Raw genomic sequence first — 21,742 nt, forward strand, 5'->3', positions numbered from 1 at the left:
GGCTAAAGGGAGAGGAAAAAAGGCTGAGAGACACAATGCACTCAGTCAGCAATTGTTTATTGAATTTGTTTTTACGGATATAAAACAGAAAGGGGGGGGAATCACATAGCGACATACTTGAATTCAATACCATAAGTGTAGCATTTTGTTAACATCCAATGATACTGATTAACCATGAACAAGATGATATGAAATAGATTCAGATACAAAATACAAAATAAAAAAGGAAATAAGAAGTGCCCTTTAATATTCTGGAAAGTCATCATGGCACTACAATTGTGCAATATATTGCTGGGAAAAGCAAAAAAGGTGGGGGAAAAAGGAAACATTAAATTAGCTTATTCAATGTGAAAAGTAATTGAGTGATTGATGTATGACAGAAAAAATTGCCTATTTTAGCATGCAAAATAACAAGCTCAAAATAGAAATGAAATTACTGGAATAGGCGTAAACTCTTAAAACATACACTGTGCGAACCCTTTGACAAAATGAGTAAACGTAAAAACAAAATTCATGTCGGAGTAAATTATTGTTACAGCATGTCAAGTTTGAAAAGTTTTGATTTCTAGAGAGACCTGCTCTCCACAAACAAACTTAAATTGAACTTCTACATGCATTTTTTTTTATTACAATGGCTTTATTTGTAATTGTTATAACAATTACAATTCTGCAATTTTCTCATTTGACAAAACAGCCAACAGAGAGCTGAGAGGTGGTCCAAGAATAAAAGGAAAATCGAAATGCTATGGCTAACAATACTGTAGCGTTGATATCGAAGGACAAAAGTGGGGGAAAAGAAAAGAAAAAGTGGGGGGCATCGGGCATGCTGTAAACTGTATAGGCACACAAAGGGAGACTTGTCCCCAAAGATTCCCATTCAAATCATTTTAGATTGTAAACAATAAATCTAATCATCTTTTCTACACCAGCTGTGATGTTAGACATTCCAGCTTTTATATAGTTTGTTAGTCAGAATGGATAACAGGTGTAAACACAGCCTGATAGCAGTGCTAAACAGGTGTAAACACAGCCTGATAGCAGTGCTAAACAGTTAACCGGTGTAAACACAGCCTGATAGCAGTGCTAAACAGGTGTAAACTCAGCCTGATAGCAGTGCTAAACAGTTAACAGGTTTAAAGACAGCCTGATAGCAGTGCTAAACAGTTAACCAGTGTAAACACAGCCTGATAGCAGTGCTAAACAGTTAACTGTACTCCAAAAGTACCTGGATGGCCTGTGTGTGTCTCTATGGAAGAGAGAAAGATGGTGCCACACATGCCTAGGAATTCCCTGATAGAGTACAAATCATATTTCTAATTTCAGAGAACAACCATGTTTCAACATTTGATCTAAGACTGGGTAATTAACTTGAACCCCATCCCTATACTGTGTGTGGTACCTGCTATAGCTCAGTGGTGTAAACATACTGATGGGTTTAAAGATGTTATACTGCCACTCTGAGGACAACGAGTGCACCAACAGCAGACATTTCAAACAGGGCTCAGAAATACAGTTCCAGCAATAGTGTTGTAGCGGATGTGCACACAATGCAAGATACAACAGTTTTTGTCTAGGGGAACCAAACCCTTTAAACACTGAGGAACAACACCCTCATTTCTGGCAATAATTTGATTAAAATAGCGCATTGCATTACATTTAAGAGCTGTAGTTTAAGGCAAAGGTATAATTTAAGGGCAGATTCATCTATTTTAATAGATGGATTTTAGAATAGTCGGAAAACGAAGAACCAAACAGTCTGGTCATTTCTGAGATAAGAAATACAAGCAAAGTCTTGCCCAGAAATGTCATGGAGGGACACACATGTATGTACTGTATGTAACGTATGTAATGCTATGTATGTATGTGACATTACATGGGAAGATGTCGCTATACTGATCCTGCTCTCCATGGTAAATCTGTGTTTGGTCCTTCGAAACACAAGTGCTTTCCTGCAGTCTAAAATGACCTTAAAAACTTTGGAATGAACTATTGATCTAAGGACTTAAATTTCAGCAAAAGTGATTCAAGTGCAGAGTAGACACAGGGATCAAACACAAAAGATGGGAGGTTAAGTGGGTATGTGGAGGGGGGGAAACCTCCAAAGTGGTTTACGTAAACATAACAAATGTATACCGCGAAATAACCTATAATAATTAGAAGCAGTGAAGGAAAAATGTCTAATCGTAAAGGAAAACGAGAGTAAAAAAAAAAATACAATCATTCCTTCGACGGGCTTAAAATCACCAAAGATGATGTGACGCCATGTTTTCAAAAATACTGATTGGGACTGCAAGGGCCTAGCTTGGCAATGAAGACTGAAGAGCCACAAGACATGCTTCTATTCTGGCTGTCACACAAGCATACAGCAATAACGTCTATTCTGGCTGTCACACAAGCATACAGCAATAACGCCGTTTGAAAAACGATGGCAGGAATACTGATAGAAAGCCCATTTGGCCTATAATGTTTTGGTCCTTCGAAGCCATACCGCTCAAGAAAGTATAAAGTTGATTGTTCCAGCTCTGATGGGGAGACCAAATCCAACAATGCATCACCAGTCTAGGGAGATGATCTCTTTTGTTTTTATACACACAGCCAAACAGCCCGGAGATCTGACGAGCTCAGGGTCAATTATCTTCCTCATCGTCACTGACGAAGCTCCGTCTGTCCTGATTGGACTCTCTCTCCCTGAGGAAGGTCTGCCTGATGGCCTCCAGCTCGGTCAGCTCTAGACGGACTTTCTCCAGGTGGAAGGCTCGGCGGTTCTGGATCTGCCTCAGGGGGAAGGGGTTCATGCCCCCGAAGGCGATGTTCATCAGCTTCCTGGAAACAAGAGAGTCACAGAGAGATGCGGTCCTGGTAATGTGGAATGTCTTTCTGTTCATATACCTTGTGCTGATTTTGACTCCCAGACAGTCGGTAGGGGTGGGAATCACCAGATGCCCAGTTTCCAGTCTGTTCATCTCACTTCAATCATTTTTATTGCAGCAAAATGCCAAGCAGACAGACTGACCAACACTGTCATAAATGTTGCATGCACTTGACATTTTGTATAATAAAATTTCACGATACTTGGCATTCGATACGATACGATATATTGCCCACAAAATATCACAATACTATGCTGTATCGATTTCCCCCCGACCCCTATCAGTCGGCCCTGTTCTGTGTGCCAGTGTGCACTTCTGTCACTGCAGGAGTTGTCAACACCATCCTTCACCAATGTCATCATGACAAATTATTGTACCTTTATTACGCTTGGTGGTGGTGGTGGGTGGGGGGGGGTTTGATCCTGACCTACTCCTCTGATATAAGGCTGAGCATAATGGATACAATTTAATGCTGAAAGCCTGATAACGGAAATCAATATTCATACATTAACATTTATTTTGCATGTACAATCTGAGAGTCTGACTCACCTCTTTTAAAATGCAATGCTTGTCACAATGACCAGAGAAACAAAACGCATAAATTACAAGCCAAATTATCGTATGCATAAAAGCTACAGTCAAACGCAGTCTTACACTGACAGTAGTTTATACAATACTGAAACCTGACAACACATGAGAACATTGCAAAAAGGATTGATTGCAGCAATTTACCTTGAATCCAGGATTGTGCGGGTGAAGTATCGAAGATATTTGAAGATGGCTGTGGAATCTTGCAACTTCAGAAACTCCTCCTCTTTGTACTTGAAGAGACCAAGGGCGAAGCGAAACATGATCTGCGGAGAAACATGATCAAAGCCATGTAATCCTCCGCTGTGACTTATCCTGCTACCAGACAAAAAGCTAGAAAACATCATCCCTCTGAATTGCAAAGCTATTTAGATTACATTACATTACGTCATTTGGCAGACGCTTTTATCCAAAGCGACTTACAATAACACACTTTTTGTCAGCAATAGAGCAATCAACTATGGAGCACAGTCTATGACAACTACAAATCCTGAAGGAACAGTGGTACGAGTTTAGTTTAGGATTTTTTTTTTTTAATAGACAGAGAGAAAGAAGTTACCGTAAATTCCGGACTATAAGCCGCACCTTTTTTCCCGTTTTTTGGCCTTTTTTGGCCCCTGCGGCTTATATAACGGTGCGGCTTATCTATGGATTTTTTCAAAAAAAAAAAAAAAAAAAAAAAAAATCTCTCTTTTTTAGCACTCTTTCTAACTATAAAGCCACTTCTGTTTTAATTTCCTCTCTTGCCCTCTTTTCACCACACTGTATGACACTGTATGACACTGTATGACACTGTGTGCACTGTAAATAACAACACAGGTGGTGTTGTGTTATGTTGTTTTGTTGAAATGTTAATAAATGGGAGCATTACATATGGTAATTAAACATTAAAACACAATAAAAAAAAAAAAAAAAAAAAAAAAATACCATTAAAACACCCGCGGCTTATAGTCCGGTGCGGCTTATATAAGAAAAAAATAGTCAACTTTGAAGGTGCGGCTTATACACCGGTGCGCCTTATAGTCCGGAATTTACGGTAGATCAAGAAGGGCCCAGATGGAGCCTGAAAAGGTGAGTCTTTAGTCTTTTCCGAAAGATCGGCTGACACCACTGATTACACCACTGATTACTGACACCACTATTTATTTTCAGACATGCCTAGATGCCTAGTCCGGTTCCTTGTTTCGGACCAGACGTGAGAATGATATTGTTTTGTTTTTCAGCTGGTTTGGGTCACTTTCACACCAGTCTAATGGGCCAGATGATAGGACTGCCAAGTGCCAACCCTCCCAGATTGGCTAGGAGACTCTGGTAGTCTCTTGGGATGTAACGTATAAATTCACAGAGATTTGTAAGAAATTATAAGAATGTGTGTGCACGTTGGGTATGTTGTAGCCTATAATTTTGCCCCCGTTTACAGTCTATGTGGTCGGGACCCGCGTGCACATTTGGCATTGGGTAATGGTGACAGCTTGTGTGTGTGTGTGTGTGAGAGAGAGAGAGAGTGAGAGAGTGAGAGAGAGAGAAAGAGGGACATTGCGTGCCACAGCAGTGAACCAGAATGCATATCTGATTCTGAACAGACCTCTCACCTCTCTGCCATTAAACTCCTGTGCAATTCCCAATTCTGAACCGATGAATGTCATTCAACGATACCCGTCATCAGAAAAGATCCGGACTGTCATTTCGCTGTGCCAACTAAGCTTCTATCACCAGTCAATCAAAGGCCACGACCCCAAAGTTTGCAAGTTTGCAGTTGGCTACCGCAAGAGTCGGGCTGATATGCGTCATTAACAAGCGGTAATTTGGCTCCGGGAATTTGGTAAAAATAAAACAAAACCCTCGCAACTTCTGCCTACAGTAGGCGACTATCTAAGGCTGGCTCTGATGGGACCACGAGTTGGCATACGAGAGCAGCGAGGTAAATTGGTCCAGTCCAAACAATCATGCAAAAGAAAAAATCCCCCCAAAATAATCCATTCAGTGTCACCAGTCACCAAAACAGCATGTAGATTTTGCGAAAAAGAAAGACATTACTTTTTCAAATTCACAATGTTTACATGTGTTTAACGGTATGTACAAAATTTGATCAACATAGAAACTTGTTTTTATATAGAGCATATCGACATTAGTAAATATTGATTTTCGGGCAACAGCAATGTTAATATCGGTATCGACCAACATTTTTATATTGAGAGGAAACAATGCAGGGAATGCCTCGGGATCCCCCAGTCAGAGCTGGCTAATGTGGCTGGGGAAAGGGACGTTTAGGGCCCCCTGCTGGAACGCTACCTCCGCGACCCAATCCCAGAAAAGCGGTTGAAGATGGATGGATGGACATTGCTATGGGTTATGGGCTTTTCCAAATGTTTTGTAAACAAAGAAAGACATTACTTTTTCATCTTCACAGTGTTTATATGTGTGTCTTTCATTATGTACAAAATTTGATCAACAGAGAAACTTGTTTTTATAGATCATCGGTATCGGCCAAAATTTTGCATCCCTAGTTATGATTATAGCTCTGGTCCCCGCCCCCCCAACCTTACCTTAGGTCCCTCATACAGGAAGGCATCCCAGATCTTGAAGAGGATGTCACTGACCACGCTGTCCACAAACACCACCAGGAACCAGTTGAAGGTGATGAGGGAGAAGTCCACCTTGTGCTGCTCAAAGTGGGCATGGAGCCTTGGCAGCTTCTCACTCATCAGGTCCTTGAACACACGCTGGTCAACCTGCATGGGCATAGAGGGGGGGCGGGGCTTAAAAAATGAACTCCTATGACCTGTTGGCCTAGATGCAAGACAAACCAGGACACTATTTTAACAGACAATCTTTATTTATTTATTTATTTTTACAGCTGGAGAAAACATGGGGTCAAACTCAGCAGCGAGAAAACCACAGCAAAGTGGCTCTGCATTCCTGCTCTGGTGAGTCATGAGCAGCAGGCTCAGTCACATGAATATGGCATCTCTGACACCCAGGGAAACTTGTCAACTCTGGTAGTGCAGCCGCAACTCACCCCAGTGTCTTCCCCTGGTAGTGCAGCCGCAACTCACCCCAGTGTCTTCCCCTGGTAGTGCAGCCGCAACTCACCCCAGTGTCTTCCCACGCTAAAAGCGTAACCTTTGAACTCGTTTACCTGCGAGCCCAGCAGAGTCTTGGTGTAATAGTCTCGCGGCATGAAGACCTCCACAATGGCTATGAGGCACCAGAAGGCCTCCTCTTGGTCCAGATAGAGCAAGGCGATGGCTGCCAGCCTTGAGAAAATTGCAAGAAATATAATTCAGAGTTAACCTGGAACTGATATAAAATAAAGGCAGTGGAAAAATCGCTTCCCATTCCCAATGGGTCAGAGAATAGAAAATGGAAAATGTGGGAAACCATACAAATGCACAAATCAAGTAGTTGAGTTGCTCTAAATGGTGTTAAATACAAGCACTTCAAAGCAATTAACAAACACAAATTCCCACCTTTTCTATTTTTACATTGGAACGGAATCACATCAACAGACACACAGTTTTAAATAACATCATTTAGCACACAGCAGTGCTGCACGACAATAACCAGGGCCGCTCTCGGCTCCAGTACCTGTTTAGTCCTTGGCAGTAGCCGATATCTGGGTTCCTCCAGGAGAAAGCCAGAAGCACATTCCTGAGTTTCTGGATGCCATCTGCACTGGGGGAGGCATAGTGCTTGTTGTTGGGCAAAGTACGCAGCAAGTCCAGCTCGATCTGCTTGGAGGCCGGATTGGGCTTGTCCCGTGCCACGGTCAGCAGAGTCTCGTAATAGTCGGGCTTCAGGTGCTCCCGGAACTTCCTGACGTGGAAGGAGACGCACCAGTGCCACACCTTGGAGCGGTGAACATGCGGCACGCCGCTGCGCATCAGGGTCTTGAGCTCTGGGGAGCGCACCAGGTCCCGGTTCATGGTGCTGGCCAGGAAGTTCTCCCACTTCACCCCGACGGACACCTCCTGATCCGTCATAGACAAGGACTTCAGCTCCAAGGCTCTCACCTTGGCGACCAGCTTCTCCTCCTCTTCCTCCTCCTCGGGAACCGTCTTGAAGCCGAACACGTCGTACTCGCTGATGATAAATAAGGGCAGAGAGAAGCTGGTCAAAGTCATGAAAGGTATTGGGTCACACTGCACGACATATATCATATTGTCATCCAAGCATTCAATGCCTGTAGTGTTCTCACTGTGTACAGTTTGAATTATCGGGAAAAAACTGAACCACTTTGAAACTCCACTTGAATCTGCAGTTCAGATGCAGGACCCACATCAAAGTGTATAATCCAGGTCCCACATTAAACAGAAAATTCCACCCTCAGATACTCTTACATTTTGTTATATATCATCAATCTGTCATGTTCAATTAATTTTGTGATGAATTGTTGAAATGTATGTTTTGGTGTGCCCTTAACCTGCCAGTGCCTCATCCACATCTCTGTCAGTTAGTGATTTCCTTCATTTCCCAGAATGTGGTTTTTAAGTGTCAGTGGAGAGAGAGCAATAGACCATTTTCACGGGGGCCGCCCATTGTGTGTCAAAAAGGCAGGGTAAACACAGGTGCACGCAAAACCGTAATGAGGGTTTCCAACTTACAATCATTGAAGTTGGAAACCCTCATTAGTGTTTTCCTTGCACCGGTTTACCCTGAACTTTTCGACACAAAATGCCCCACCCCCCCGTGAAAATGGTCTATATGAATAGCAACAGCAGGTTTTTCCAGTTGAGATAAACATGGTACTCAAAACGTAACATCCTCTTCTACAAGGGAGTTCTCCCTGTATTGTCGAGTGCCAGTGCAAACTGGTGAGTCTAGAAAGAAGTACCAATGAGCAACAGCATTATCTGAGGTATCACTATAACGCCAGAATTTCCCTCCGGAGATAAATAAAGTACTCTATCTATCTATCTATCTATCTACAGTATCTATCTATCTATCTATCTATCTATCTATCTATCTATCTATCTATCTATCTATCTATCTATCTATCTATCTGTCTGTCTGTGGACAAGCTCCTGCTTTCATATTCTAACTTCTGTTCTATTGAGAAATGTAACATACTTTTCAATATGGAAAAATGTAACATCATTTATGCATAATAGCTTTTTGCAGCGTTCCTACCTGACAGTATGAGGTTTGAAGATGAGGTGCTCCAGCTGGTCCGTGCTCTCTGCCTGCAGTGCGTCTTCTAGTAATCTGGAGATGACTTCGCGGGCCGGACTCTGCTCTGAAGAGGAACACACAGGGTTCTTCACCTCCTGAAGCAGCACCAGATGCTTGCTCTCTACCTGGCACAGCTTGGCCTCCATTGCCGTGTACTGGAGCAAAGACACAAAAACAAAGTAAACATTGAGGGACTGGCAAGAATGCGGTTTCCTGACTTAGCATTTTTTTAGATGACTTAGAGGGCATCGGCTGAGGTCAGTGCCGGATTTCCCTTAAAAGCCACGCTGACTTCCTGTTTCTGCGAACAGAGAATTGTACCGTTCACCAACACATGACGGTACCTTTGCTTCTAAAGCCCTTTCTCGGCTCTCCGCATTTCTGCGTAATACTGTCAGCTCCAGAATCTCTTTGTTCAGGAACTTGTTCTGGGACTTGTAGCCTTGAAGACTGTCCTGAAAGTAGAGAAACACATGTTCAGTAAAACAGTGTCAAGTGTGGAAATCGGCAAACATGTATAATGATTTTTAGCTGACCCATGATAGCGAGGCAGCTCTACATTCCCGAATGTCCGTGAGCGATTGATTGACTGAGATGCTAAAATGCGCTGACTGAAATGCAGGGACGGGGGAGGGGCTGCAACTGAGAGCAAGGGGTGGAGGGAGGGGGGGTGGGGTGGAGGGAGGGGGGTGGGGGGGTGGAGGGAGGGTGCAAGCAGGGTGACTACTTTCCTTGGTAAAGAGTGGGCAACACTGCGGGTCACCTATATACTGTTCTACCTAGTCGTCATCATCATCATCATCATAAGTGGGCTCTGTTTGTTTTTGTCCCGGAAGTGATGTCACTCAACTGGAAGTGATGTCATCAGTAATGTTGTGAGGGCGAGGCCACGCAGCGGCAGAGCTGTGTATGCGAGCCCATGCAGCGAGCGACCTGCAGGGCGGGCAAGGCCACGGAGTGGCCGAGCTAGCGAGCCCACGCGGCGGGTGAGCCTAGGAATCGAGCGTGCGCGAACACGCAAGATTTCTAGTATAATAATATAAAACCAAAGCTAGGCAAAGTACTGTAACTCTACACATTGTTTAATAACGGCTATTGTCCATTGGTTCCATGTTCACATTCACTCCCTTCATTCCAGTTCTCACAATCTTCTGTTTTCATATCTAAAATGACTGTAAAATTTAATCCAGTTTGAAGTGTTTCCTATCATACCTTGAGGATGTCCAGCTCCTGCTGCTCCTTGTTGGCTGGTGGTGAGCTGCTGTCATTTGGTTGGCCGCTCTGCTCGGAGCCCTGCTCGTTGGAGAGTTTGATGATGACTTGGTCCTTGGCCTGGATGGTCTCCATCAGCATGCCCAGCTGCTCGTTCATCTCCCCCACCTTGATCTTCAGGCCCTTCAGCTCCTGTTGCAGGCTCTCCTTCTCCAATGCCAGGCGCTCCATGTGGCCACACAGCGCTTGGATCTGCCCATCCTTTTCCTGAAGCAGGACCTCCGCCTGGGGGGTCTCCTCCTGGGTTACGACAGGGGCTCGACTCTGGTCTGGGGCTGAATCTGGAGCTGTGCGGGGCGCTGGTTTTCTCTCCCACTGGGAGGTCCGAAGAGTCTGCTGCAGTAGTCTCACCATCTCCTGGTAGAGAATAAATGATGATGTTTTTTGTTTTTATGAGGGGCTGTGTCAATACTGGAAAATAAGTGCACTTCAAAAGATTTTTTATTTTTTTATTTATCCAGGAAGGTCCCATTGAGATACAAGATATCTTCCAGAGAGTCCTGGTCAAAGAACGAGCCTTCCTCGAGTCTGCACAGCTGAACTGACAAGCTCACATACACGTGGGTGGAAGTTGTGAAATCATGTGGGTGGAAAGGTGTGAAAACAATAGGCGTTGCGTTTGCGTGACCGCCTATTGTTTTCACACCTTTACGTATCAAACTGTCCAAACATAAGAAGCAGATGTCGTTTTCCAGCAAATTAACCAATTATTTTGGATGAATTGGAAGGTGTTTTTTAAGATTGCATAAGGGAAAATGACCTTTCAACTTACATAACTGCTGCCTGTATTTACTTTTTAGCAGAGCCACACACTATGACCTGGGTTTCGATTTCCATTTCATTGTGTCTTTAAAAGGAGAGTCATCAGCCCACACCCCAGATATAAGAATATAAGTAGGCCGAGAGTAAGGTAAATAAAAGAGTGCAAGTGCTATTGTTAATCATAAACAGAATACGTGCAAAAGAAGCACAAAATCCAGTAAAATGGTTTTGCTCCTCAAATTTCAAGATAAATGATAGTGATTAACAGTTTGCATCACAATATTTAGCAAAGTAATTGAGATCAGCAACAATTGTGCAGTCCTACAGGATAACTCCACCTACTTTTTGATCACACATTTTTAAGCCAAGCGGCGTTCCTTTTTTTCTACTTTTCCTACTTTTTGATACATTTGAAGTCAAATCTTATTGCATGAGTATCTCAATACAATTTGATCATGAAACGATTAAATCATTGACACCTTTGCCAAACTAACAAATAGCTCCAATTCAGTTCAGTTCATTCATACTGTTTGACAGTGGCCATAGAGGCAGTGCTGACCTAATCAACAGCATGTAACTGATTAACAACACAGCCACCAATATGCACAGACAAGCCATATACAACGTTATCTCATTTCTAAGCATGACATTTAATTACACAAAGTTTATCTCGACTAAGTAGATCACTAAAGAGAAAATTAGCCCAATTTGCAAATACGGATAAAGTGATTTGCCTCACATATTTCCATTGTGTGTGCATCACATGCACACAGCCACACTTACTTATACTGCAACGTGCATTGAAACCTACTTAATATACTAGTATGACTAATAGATTCACAGTCTCTGTCGCACATTAGCTTGAGGGACCCAATGAGTCTATTAGTACCTTACTGGTGTTACACAGAGAAGGCTTCATGAGCATCATCAGTAAACCACAACTTCACAGGACTACCTCTGACTACCTATCTACTAGAACAAGCTGTCCTGTCATTGTGCCCGTTTCCTCCATCGCACCTTCAAACAAAACAAGAACAGAGAGTAATGGGAGGGAGTGACACATCTGCGATTGTTGCTGAGACAGCCGTTTGCCGGTTTCTTCTGAGGCAAGACTCAACAGTCTTCCTGGCTATTGGTGAGTTAGAATTACACTGAAGCGGCCAGTCAGAAAGCTCCACCTCAGGCTTGTGTTGCATTTATATTGAACTGAACACACAGTAAGCGATGTGAGTTTCTGCTCTAAATTACAGCGTACTGTATCAGGTGATAGATGGCACTTCATAGGTTATAAAGCCAGTGCAAGAATTTACAATTACAGCAAAGCTAAAATGTCTACTGTAACTGTAGGTCCAGAAATATATCCCAGAAATAATGTCTTGGATTTACAATTTTAACCATTTCCCAAACACTTCCGAAAGAAAACACTCAAATGACAGGGGTCAAAATGTTCCCGTGATAACCCGTCAAACTTTTCAACAAGCAAATTTAGATTTTTGCAGAAAGGCTACAGCAAAAACACATACGGTTGCTATTGTCACTGAAAAATCCTGTGTGTATTTAAGTCAATTTTTTTCTAATGCTACAGGGTGAGAGAGAGTTGTACCTTCTGACTGGCGAGCTCCTCTTGGAGTTTAGCCTGATTTTGGTGCAGGCGGCTGAGCTCTTCCTGCTGGGTCTGAAGGCGAAGCTGCATCTCCGTGGGTTTGGTGCCGTTACATTCCACCGGGGAGAGCTCGGCGCTGCGGCTCTCAGGATTGCGCCCGAATTTAATGTCTCGAAGGAATGGCTTTTTCGTCCGTGCTGAATTGCGCCCAAAGTCAAAGTTAAAAGCTGATCCAATGGAATCTGAGAGAACAGAATTTCATTGCTCAGTGCTCACTCTAGTCATTTTTATTTGCCTGTGATCCACACCCATGATTTTGAATTGTACACATACGAATTTACGTTTTTTTTTTTTTTTTTTACCATTTGTGAGAATATTCAGCAAATAATCATTAGAACGAGACAAAAGACATTTTATCTTAACAGTGGAATTAATGCTGCTATCTAGAGTAAGTGTCGGAGTGTTAAACCCAGGCAGCAGGGAGTGGACATACTTCTGTGGGTGTCTGGATGAGGTTTCTGTTCAGCCATGTCCTTGGGTGGAGGATCCACCATCTCCCACTCCTCTACACTGCTGCCAGTGTAAAACACACTGCGTCTGTTCTCTCCTCCTCGGCCAGGCCGCCAAGACATGGAGTTCCTGATGGAGAAGAAACAAGACAGGAGGGTCGAGAAAACCAGGAGTGGAATGGATCAGCGCAGTAGATATTAGCTTGTTGCTACTCTATAAATGGACTCTAATCCATGAGGGAACAAGGACAAACACGGAAAGCCTCATAACCTGTTACTTTCTAACTCAGTGGTTGAGATGTTGTCAGAATCAATAGCATTGGCACCTAGTCCCTTTGTTTGAGTTAAATAAATATAAATATACAGCCATACAGAATCTAGCGCTGCAGACCGCTTTATGTCTAGATCACACTTGATGGGAGGACCCGGTTAACGAATAAACCATCTGAAAAATCAAGAAAACAACATTATGATAAAATGATTGGATTTAAAGCTATTTAAATACTCAACTAAATTATTATTATTTCAGGATGCTTGTGGTGTCTAACCATTTCATGTCGGGTGTACCTTCGAGTGTTGTGTGAAGGAATTTCTGTTTTTCACACTTTAGAAAGTGAAATCAAGACAAATATTGACTTCATTTCACACGGTTTCATTCTGTGCAGCAGGATGGAATCTTACCTTCCATGCCTTACTAACACATCAATTAAGTTAAGGTTTTTGCACTTCAGTTATGGTCTGGGTGGATCTTGGGCTATACAGTAGCTACAGAAACTGCCCTGTAACTTAAAGGAACACTCCGCCCATTTTCAACCAGCTTTGTATCATTAGAACATCAGTAGTATATCAGAAAACTGTAAACGGTTTTGAAGTCTGTCATTTAATTTGACAGTTATTGAGTGTTAAAGTGTGGACCAGTGACATCACTGGTCCACACTAACTCAAATTAATAACTCATTAACTCAAATCAACTCTCAATAACTGTCAAACTAGATGAATGATGAATCGTTTGACAGTTATTGAGAGTTGATTTGAGTTAATGAGTTATTAATTTGAGTTAGTGTGGACCAGTGATGTCACTGGTCCACACTTTAACACTCAATAACTGTCAAATTAAATGACAGACTTCAAAACCGTTTACAGTTTTCTGATATACTACTGATTTTCTAATGATACAAAGCTGGTTGAAAATGGGCGGAGTGTTCCTTTAAGGATTTAGGCACAAAACCAGTGGATATGGTTTGCTGCACCATTAGCCTCCATTTAGTTAGTGAGGATGATTTTGCACAAGGTCTGGAGTAAAAAAAAAATAGTATGTCAATGCGATAAAAATAAAACATCTACCCTTTTGGAACGGCTCAAGCATGTTACAGCTAAGTTGCTGCTTTTGGTTGCTTGGTTAATGCCAAGCACAACCGCCCCCCGCCTCTTGCACACCACAATATGAGAAACTCAATATCATAAAAGGGCAGAGAATACTCAACAGAAGACATGGTTGGCAGCAGGCAATGTCTCAGTTCAAATGCCCATAAGATGTCTGTCCATCTTTACCTACAACCTCTCTTTCCATTTCACAGTGGATACAAAGTTCCAAACCTAATCTCACATTTCTGGCATTCTAGTGGGTAAAATCACTTGAATGGACGTGTTGTAAGCCCCAGAAAAGGAGCTGCATGCTGGAGTACCATACTATAGATGTAACCGTTTCCTCTACTGCAGCCAACCTCAGAAGAGACTGAAGAGCTATTTTCTTTCCTCAGTATAGACCTTATTCGATTGACGTCACTCACGTACGGGCACGCCCACCGCCGCCATATTCTCGACATAGCGCTGCAGCTTTAAGTGACAACCTATGTGAGAGCAGCGTTTATAGGAAGCTAGCCGCCGTTAGCGTTACCTGTATCATTCCAATTGTGTTCGGATGGTGACCTGCGTTAGGCATGGCTGTAGTAATGGTAAATGGTAAATGGCCTGCATTTATATAGCGCTTTTATCCAAAGCGCTTTACAATCAGTAGGTACATTCACCCATTCATACACCGATGGCGGCAGGCTACCACGCAGGGTGCTGGCACACCATCAGGAGCAATTTGGGGTTCAGTATCTTGCCCAAGGACACTTCGACATGCAGAGTAGAGGAGGCGGGAATCGAACGACCGACCTCTTTTATCCAAAGCGATTAGTGGACAACCCGCTTTACCTCCTGAGCTACAGCCGCCCCAGTAATGTTTCTATCTCTACCGTCCACAGATGTGAAGGGAGCGAGACGGAGGATACGTCAGGAGCACAGGAGATGTGTGGATAGTTAGGAGAGACAGGTGAAACTTTCTGACAGCTCCTCACAGAAAAGTCTGTTCACCTCGTTTTTTCTTTTGTTTATTATTACAGGCATTAACGGCAGCATACAAACAACAACTCTGGGGTTTTGATTGCTGTCATCACTATCGCTATTTTGTAATGGAACAGAAATGACAGTAAGGCCGTTACTATAGTTGTCAGCTGCAGGACGGTATGTCAACAATATGGCGCTGTCTGGGGTTAGCGAATAAGGTCTATAGCTGTATTAGGGCACATATTTGAGACACTGGTTATGCTTGTTCCGCAGGCACTGAAAACAACGACTTGAACATATACTTTCTGTCTAAGAAAAGGGAGCTGGGTTGCATTAAATCCTCCTCCACGTTAGTGTTGTCTGGCTGTAGCAGTGCTTCAGCTCAGCGCTTGGCCTTACCTGAGTTCTGTACCCCAGTTTTTGAGGGAGAAGTTGAGGGGGTTGGGCCCTCTGGCAGACTGCATGCCCACCATTCCCCCTCCGTCTGTGTCCGTCTCCATGGCGAAGTCGCTGCGCACCTTCTCCATGCTCTCATTTGGCTTTTCAAAGAGGAAGGCATCTGAAATCCAACAGAGACGCTGTTCAAAGATGACCAGAAGAAGAAGAAAAGCATTCTAAACCAACAGCAATACCAGCGCCGCTACTGTTGATTGTCCAGGCAGCGACCAGCCCCTATGACTAACTACTGTATGAGTCAAGCTTTATCAGGAACTGGGATTGCAGTGCGCCTGAGTAAAAGCTCCAGAGAAGTAGCTCTGCTCGAAGCAATATCTGGTGTTGCTGTAGGGAAAAATAAACAGAAGGCTTTCCCGAGGTGCGTCTGTCTGCAGGGCCCTGAGCAGCTCGCCAACCATCAGACAATATGCAGTCTGAGGTCAGCACACTAAATAGATATCTTCTCTTGGTCCAAAATGAGCTGGAAAACATGGGAACTCTTAAGGCCGAGCCACTCTTACTCTGTCCAAAATAATGTTGTCACCGCATAGGTGAAGCCAAGTGCCGCTGACCGACACGTCGTTCTCGTAAGTCACGGGGTAAAAATGGTCAGACTCCTTCCGCTACAACGCACCCACACCGACACGATGAAGTGATGTTCAAACTATGGATTAACATATTCAAGTAAGAAAGCCGATTAGCTTCTCTAAAAAGAATTCACCCTGCACCGCCACCACCTCTAATTAATATGCTCAATTAGTTGATTGCAAACTGACAGTTGCCAATGTTAATTTACCAGAATGGCAATGACATTCAAATCAGCATGGTTTGCGTAGGCAGAATCATAAGCCTATCTAGCAATGTCCAACACCAGCTCCGCCACCACTTTGGTCATACTGTAAAGGCTAGACACGTTAGTCTTATTTAATCCATAAAAACAGCCACATTAAAATGTCAAATGTCCTTTCCAAATTCCAATTAAGCAGATGACAGTGCTTTTTAAAAGGCGGTCAGACTTCACAGGCCATCTCTCCTCCCACTTCATCACAGCTCTTTGACCAAATGCCAAGGCCTTCAGAGACTGAAATGGCAGAGAGGACATCACAAAAAATGCATACAAACACAATATCCAAGCAGAACAGCAAGCGCCAGACACATTAGGACTTTGCTATTCAGCAAATCCTGTCAAATAAAACACACCCCATATACATGACATGGGAAACACTATATATTTTTTTTACTTTGTTGTTCATTTTTTGTCATTTAGTCACTGTGTGGCATAGCCCCACCCACATAGTAAGACCAAATCTTTCCACAGGAACTCGGCAACAGAACAGGAATAACTGTCCATTTTGTTTGCAGCTCTTATGTAAATATTAATCCTTATCAAAATACAGCCGTTTACTTTCAGCTGTGTGTGGACGACGTGATCAAATTGAACAGAAAACATGCACGCACACTGGGCATACACTGTACACTGTACTACCAGCCTACCATTGTCTTTGGCTACGAGGCCAGTGTGAGGGTAGAGGAGTGTTGGGGAACTCCAGCTGTCTCTCTGACCGGAGCCGCGTGTGTTGCTGTACTCCCATCGCTTCTGCTGTAACTGCTGCAGCCAGTAATGCATCACCTGCCTGTTGGGGGCCTACACACACAGACACACAGACACACAGACACACGCACACACATGCACACACACACACACACACGGTTATTCACTGGAGTGGATAGAATAAGTCACTGCTCGAAAAATAGGTTTTGGTGTGCTACATTCAACATGCTAGCAAAATAAATGATAAGCTGTATGATCTCTGATGTGGGATAAATGAAAACCGTCTGAGAGCACATACATTTCAGTGAAAGCTAGGAGCCGTCATGTGAATCAGCACAGATGCTTGTTTCAGTCTCTGTTCCAGCCTCAGGCCACACAACCTGTTAGCCATTAACCATCCACACAGTCTGCTCAGAACAATGGAGACTTCAGCTGTCAGCCACAGTAAAACTGAAACTAGAGGTGGTGGTTTCCTCAGCCACATCTGACTCTGACTGTCTGTGTTGCTGTTGCCACCTGTCCTGAAACTGAACCCACTGGCACTGTCACATCACATGCCAGTGAGGAGGAGTGAGAGAACATCATCACATGAGATGCTGTGAGGTGCATGCGGAGGTGCGGAACCCTCAAAATATGTGTAGTCGACTCATGGTCAGTAGATGGATGAAAATGACCTCCTGGCTCATTTTAATTCTGTGAAGAAGGAGGTAGAGTAGTGTGCTTGTCAGCTCAGTGGGTCAGCTGACAGCTGCAGGACAAATAAAGGATGAACTTTTCTCATTTTAATTCTGGCCAATAGAAACAGTGGGGAGACAGTGCTTTCACTAGCCAATCAAGTGTTGAATTAGGCGCTACTTGGCAAAGTGACATAGCCTACATACCTAGTTTAACACACTGTGAAAAGCATTGTTGTTCACATCTCCTCCCTGGCTCTTTACTGTCCACAGAGGAAAACTGCTTATAATCAATGACAGTGGTTCTCAAGGAGGGTCCGAGCGGGGACCACAGGGGTCCTGCTTGAGGGAGTCCCAGTGGGTCCCCAGCAAATTTATGAATTGTTAACCTTCTCCATCATTTAATATAATTGACAAGAAGTTAAAACAATTAGTGTGTAACATTAGAAGGATGACTGTTTTGGTCATAATGTCACCGTTATCTCTCTACCCACAATGCAGATAGGCCTAGTCATGGAATGCTTGTTCGGATTTTCAGATTTGGCCCCAATGTGGAGCCTTGATAATGAAAAAGTTTGACAATCACTAAAACTGTCAACAAGTGAGAATGGGCGTGTCTGCCTTCCATACAATGAGATAGGAAGTGACAAATGACACCAGAATATTTTTTATTTTATTTTGCAAGGAAGGGACACACACTGACTCACCCATGATGAAAGTTTGTTTATATTTTTAGGTCGCCTAAACAACGTTACCTTGAGGAGAAACTCCTTCCCGGCCGTGCGGATCTCAAACTGCCCCTCGTCCCCCTCCACGTCGTAGCTGAAGCAGGCGTCGCCTATCTCGATGTGGCCGAGCGGCAGGGCGTCCTGAGGAGTCTTGAAGTAATACAAATAACATTTCCTCGGGTCGTAGACGAACCACCTCGGTCTGTACCCCCTCAGCGGCCCCTTGCTGGCAAGTTTGTTCAAGTAGCCGCAGAGCTTGGAGGCCTGCTCCCGGCTCGCACCCTCGACCTCGGCCACATCCACCGACCTAGAGGCCACATTCATCCGCGGGGAAGCTGTCGGTGGTGTCGGCGGATTGGCTTCGCTGCCATCCTCCTCTTCGTGCATCTTCTTCCCTGGACGTTTCTTCTTCTTCTTCTTCGTGCAACACAGCAGCGGATGCACACTTCTGTTTCCATCCGCATGACTGCCTACTTCTGGGGCGCGGGCATCATGGGAGTTGGAGTTTTGAGTGGGGAATTGGGCCCTAAAGATGCAGAACCTCCCTGGTACCGCCGGGTGGTGCTGTTTGACAAGAACCTGAAGCAGCCTACCAGTGAGTAATCCCTCCACATGTGTTTTCTTGCGTTGCTTCACCCCAATGAAAAATGACTAACGTAGACTATAATAATCATATAACAGGGACAGGGGTTCTCAACGTGGGGTCCGGAGACCACCAGCAGGGGTCCTTGAGGGAGTTCGAGGGGGTCTTAATACTTAGAGAATGTAGAAGAATGTTTTGGAATTCTGGACAAAATCATATCCAACAATTAAACATATTCTCAGATTTGGGTCTGATGCAAAATCTCATCAAATGGGAAGGGGGGGGGGGGTGGGGTCTGTGGTTCTAATGTGGCCTTAAATTAGTGGTTATTGAATATGGTGGGGAAAAGTTGAGCATCACTGCCATAGTAGATAAGAATAAAATTTAGGCTACAGTATGCTACAGTACCATGAAGTATGATGAAGTCATTATCATTATCAGAATTTCAAGTTTATTGTCAGATCTCAAATTTAGTATGTATATGACCTATACTGTATGTGGTGCTATGTAGCCTAGGCTAAAGCCCTTTGAGACATACGGTATTATGAAGACATATATTAAGGGGCTATGCAAATAAAGGAGAATAGACTACTAGACTATAGTCTAAAACTCTTCCGTAAACAAACAAACTATGTGACTAAAATATAATAAGGCTATAGAATAACTAAGCAGCCTAATTATGGATAGGATTGAAGAAATCTAACACAGCATCTATTTGTTCTGTCTCCAATTTATGACATGATGTGCAAAACAATTTGTTAATATTCATAGCATGTAAAGTGTTAAGAAAACAAAATGAGTCAAAGAGTTCAGCTTATTCGGCCTGGAGCTCATTGTGCAGCTGCAGAAGTACATTACATTACATTATGTCATTTGGCAGACACTTTTATCCAAAGCGACTTACAATAACACATTTTTATCAGCAATAGAGCAATCAACTATGCAACACAGTCTATGACAGAAGTAGGTTAAACAAGCTGTCCCATGGGAGAGAGGCTTTGTATTTTAGGTTGATTAATGGTTGCGGACCTGAACATGAGGGCATGTGGGCCCAGAGTATTCTGGTTTCAACAAAACATCCATACCAACCCTATAGGCCTATGCTGTGCTATGTACAATATTTTATCACTGAATAGTCTTATCGTTCAACTCAAGCTCTTGTTTATTGAATTGGATTTTCTTTTTTTTTACCAAGATGAAAAAAAACATCTGCTCCTCACAGTTACAAATTACAACATGATGATTTGGGTCAGATAGGCCTTTTGCTACCAAGATCTGATGTGATGACATTTAACTGATGTGTCAACTGACATGTGACCTTTAAGACACGCATCCGCCACACAGCCAGGCGAGTGAAGGCTCCTATAACTTATTGGACGAGCAACCTATTGTCTATTTCCTATCAATCAAATTTGCCTCTTTGTCATATGTGCTGGTAGAGAAAATACACGCATAGCCTACATTGTTCAGGTACATACTGCTCATAATCCAGAGATGCTTAGCACGTAACGTTAAGGGGGTTCATCGAATATGGAATCAGTGATAATATATGACCCAAAACCTTTCTTCTCCCCCAGAGGAGCACGCATGAGTCACAAAGATGCTTAAAGGAACACTCCGCCAATTTTCAATGCTGAGTTATTTTGCCCATAATCTCACACATACAGTATCTGAAAAATGTCAACAGTTTTGGTAAATGGTAAATGGTAAATGGCCTGCATTTATATAGCGCTTTTATCCAAAGCGCTTTACAATCAGTAGGTAGTCTACATTCACCCATTCATACACCGATGGCGGCAGGCTGCCACGCAGGGTGCCTACACACCATCGGGAGCAAGGACGGTTTTGCAGACATTCATTTAGATTGACAGTTATTGAGAGTTTATTTGAGTTCAGTTGTGGACCAGTGATGTCATTCATGCACAAATGACATCACTGGTCCACAACTTTAATGAAATCCTCCATCTACAGAATCATTAGCATGATGATGAGGAAAAAATACAAAAACAGCACTTTTATGTTCATGTTTTATAGTTTAAGTTGATTAAGTACGCCACTCATCTGACATAGATGAGCATGACAATTCTTCATTTAAAAGGTAGTCTACATCATGGCAAATGGGGGGGGGGGGGGGTAGTCACATAATAGATGAACAAAACGTGGGATAAAAAGACATTTCAGCACATAGCCATGTAAAGAATGGTCGAGTACAAAGGCTTTTAAAGCCTTGATTCACGTTTTTACTCATGACTACAAGACTCTTTTTCCACAGAGACCCCAAACTATGTTGAACATCAGAAGCTAACAAGCTTCCCAGCCTCCCATCTTTTTCAATTCTATCTTTCAATTATTATCATGATGATTTTGAAATGGTAGGTCACAGTAGCAAGAGGTATAACGTAGAAATTGTCCTTATTGAGTACAAATCCAAAGCTCATTCATGACTACTAAGGCTACTGTATACTGTCTATTATATGAGAGGTTGAATAAAATGAAGATATAAAAACCACACTGGGCACCGGCTCAGAGAGGATATGATATACTGTATACAGTATGAATATGTCTCAGATCTAACAGTGCTGCCATTGGGGAGTAGAGAAACCCAGTCTCATCCTCTTCAATATGACACAGCCCACCCGCTCCCACCCACAGGGAAATCCTAC

General features: G+C 43.2%; 1 protein-coding gene across 2 annotated transcripts; it reads right to left on the reverse strand.

Annotated features, from left to right (window-relative positions):
- Positions 1-54: 54 nt before the first annotated feature.
- tbc1d2b (TBC1 domain family, member 2B) lies at positions 55-18,874 on the reverse strand. Of its 2 annotated transcripts, none has more exons than XM_083654908.1 (13): positions 18,524-18,874; positions 17,037-17,187; positions 15,507-15,666; positions 12,761-12,906; positions 12,268-12,464; positions 9,843-10,259; positions 8,975-9,085; positions 8,589-8,785; positions 7,047-7,541; positions 6,598-6,715; positions 6,005-6,190; positions 3,603-3,724; positions 55-2,823 (listed from the first exon to the last, which is right to left on the reverse strand). In XM_083654908.1, exons 1-13 carry the CDS (start codon positions 18,818-18,820, stop codon positions 2,628-2,630), a joined length of 2,793 nt encoding a protein of 930 aa, XP_083511034.1. In that variant the 5' UTR covers positions 18,821-18,874; the 3' UTR covers positions 55-2,627. The 2 variants fall into 2 exon arrangements, with proteins under 2 accessions (XP_083511034.1, XP_083511033.1); XM_083654907.1 differs by having other exon boundaries at positions 12,268-12,509.
- Positions 18,875-21,742: the final 2,868 nt, after the last annotated feature.

This window comes from Poromitra crassiceps (assembly GCF_964638095.1).
Source record: "Poromitra crassiceps genome assembly, chromosome: 18".
NCBI classification, from domain to species: domain Eukaryota; kingdom Metazoa; phylum Chordata; class Actinopteri; order Beryciformes; family Melamphaidae; genus Poromitra; species Poromitra crassiceps.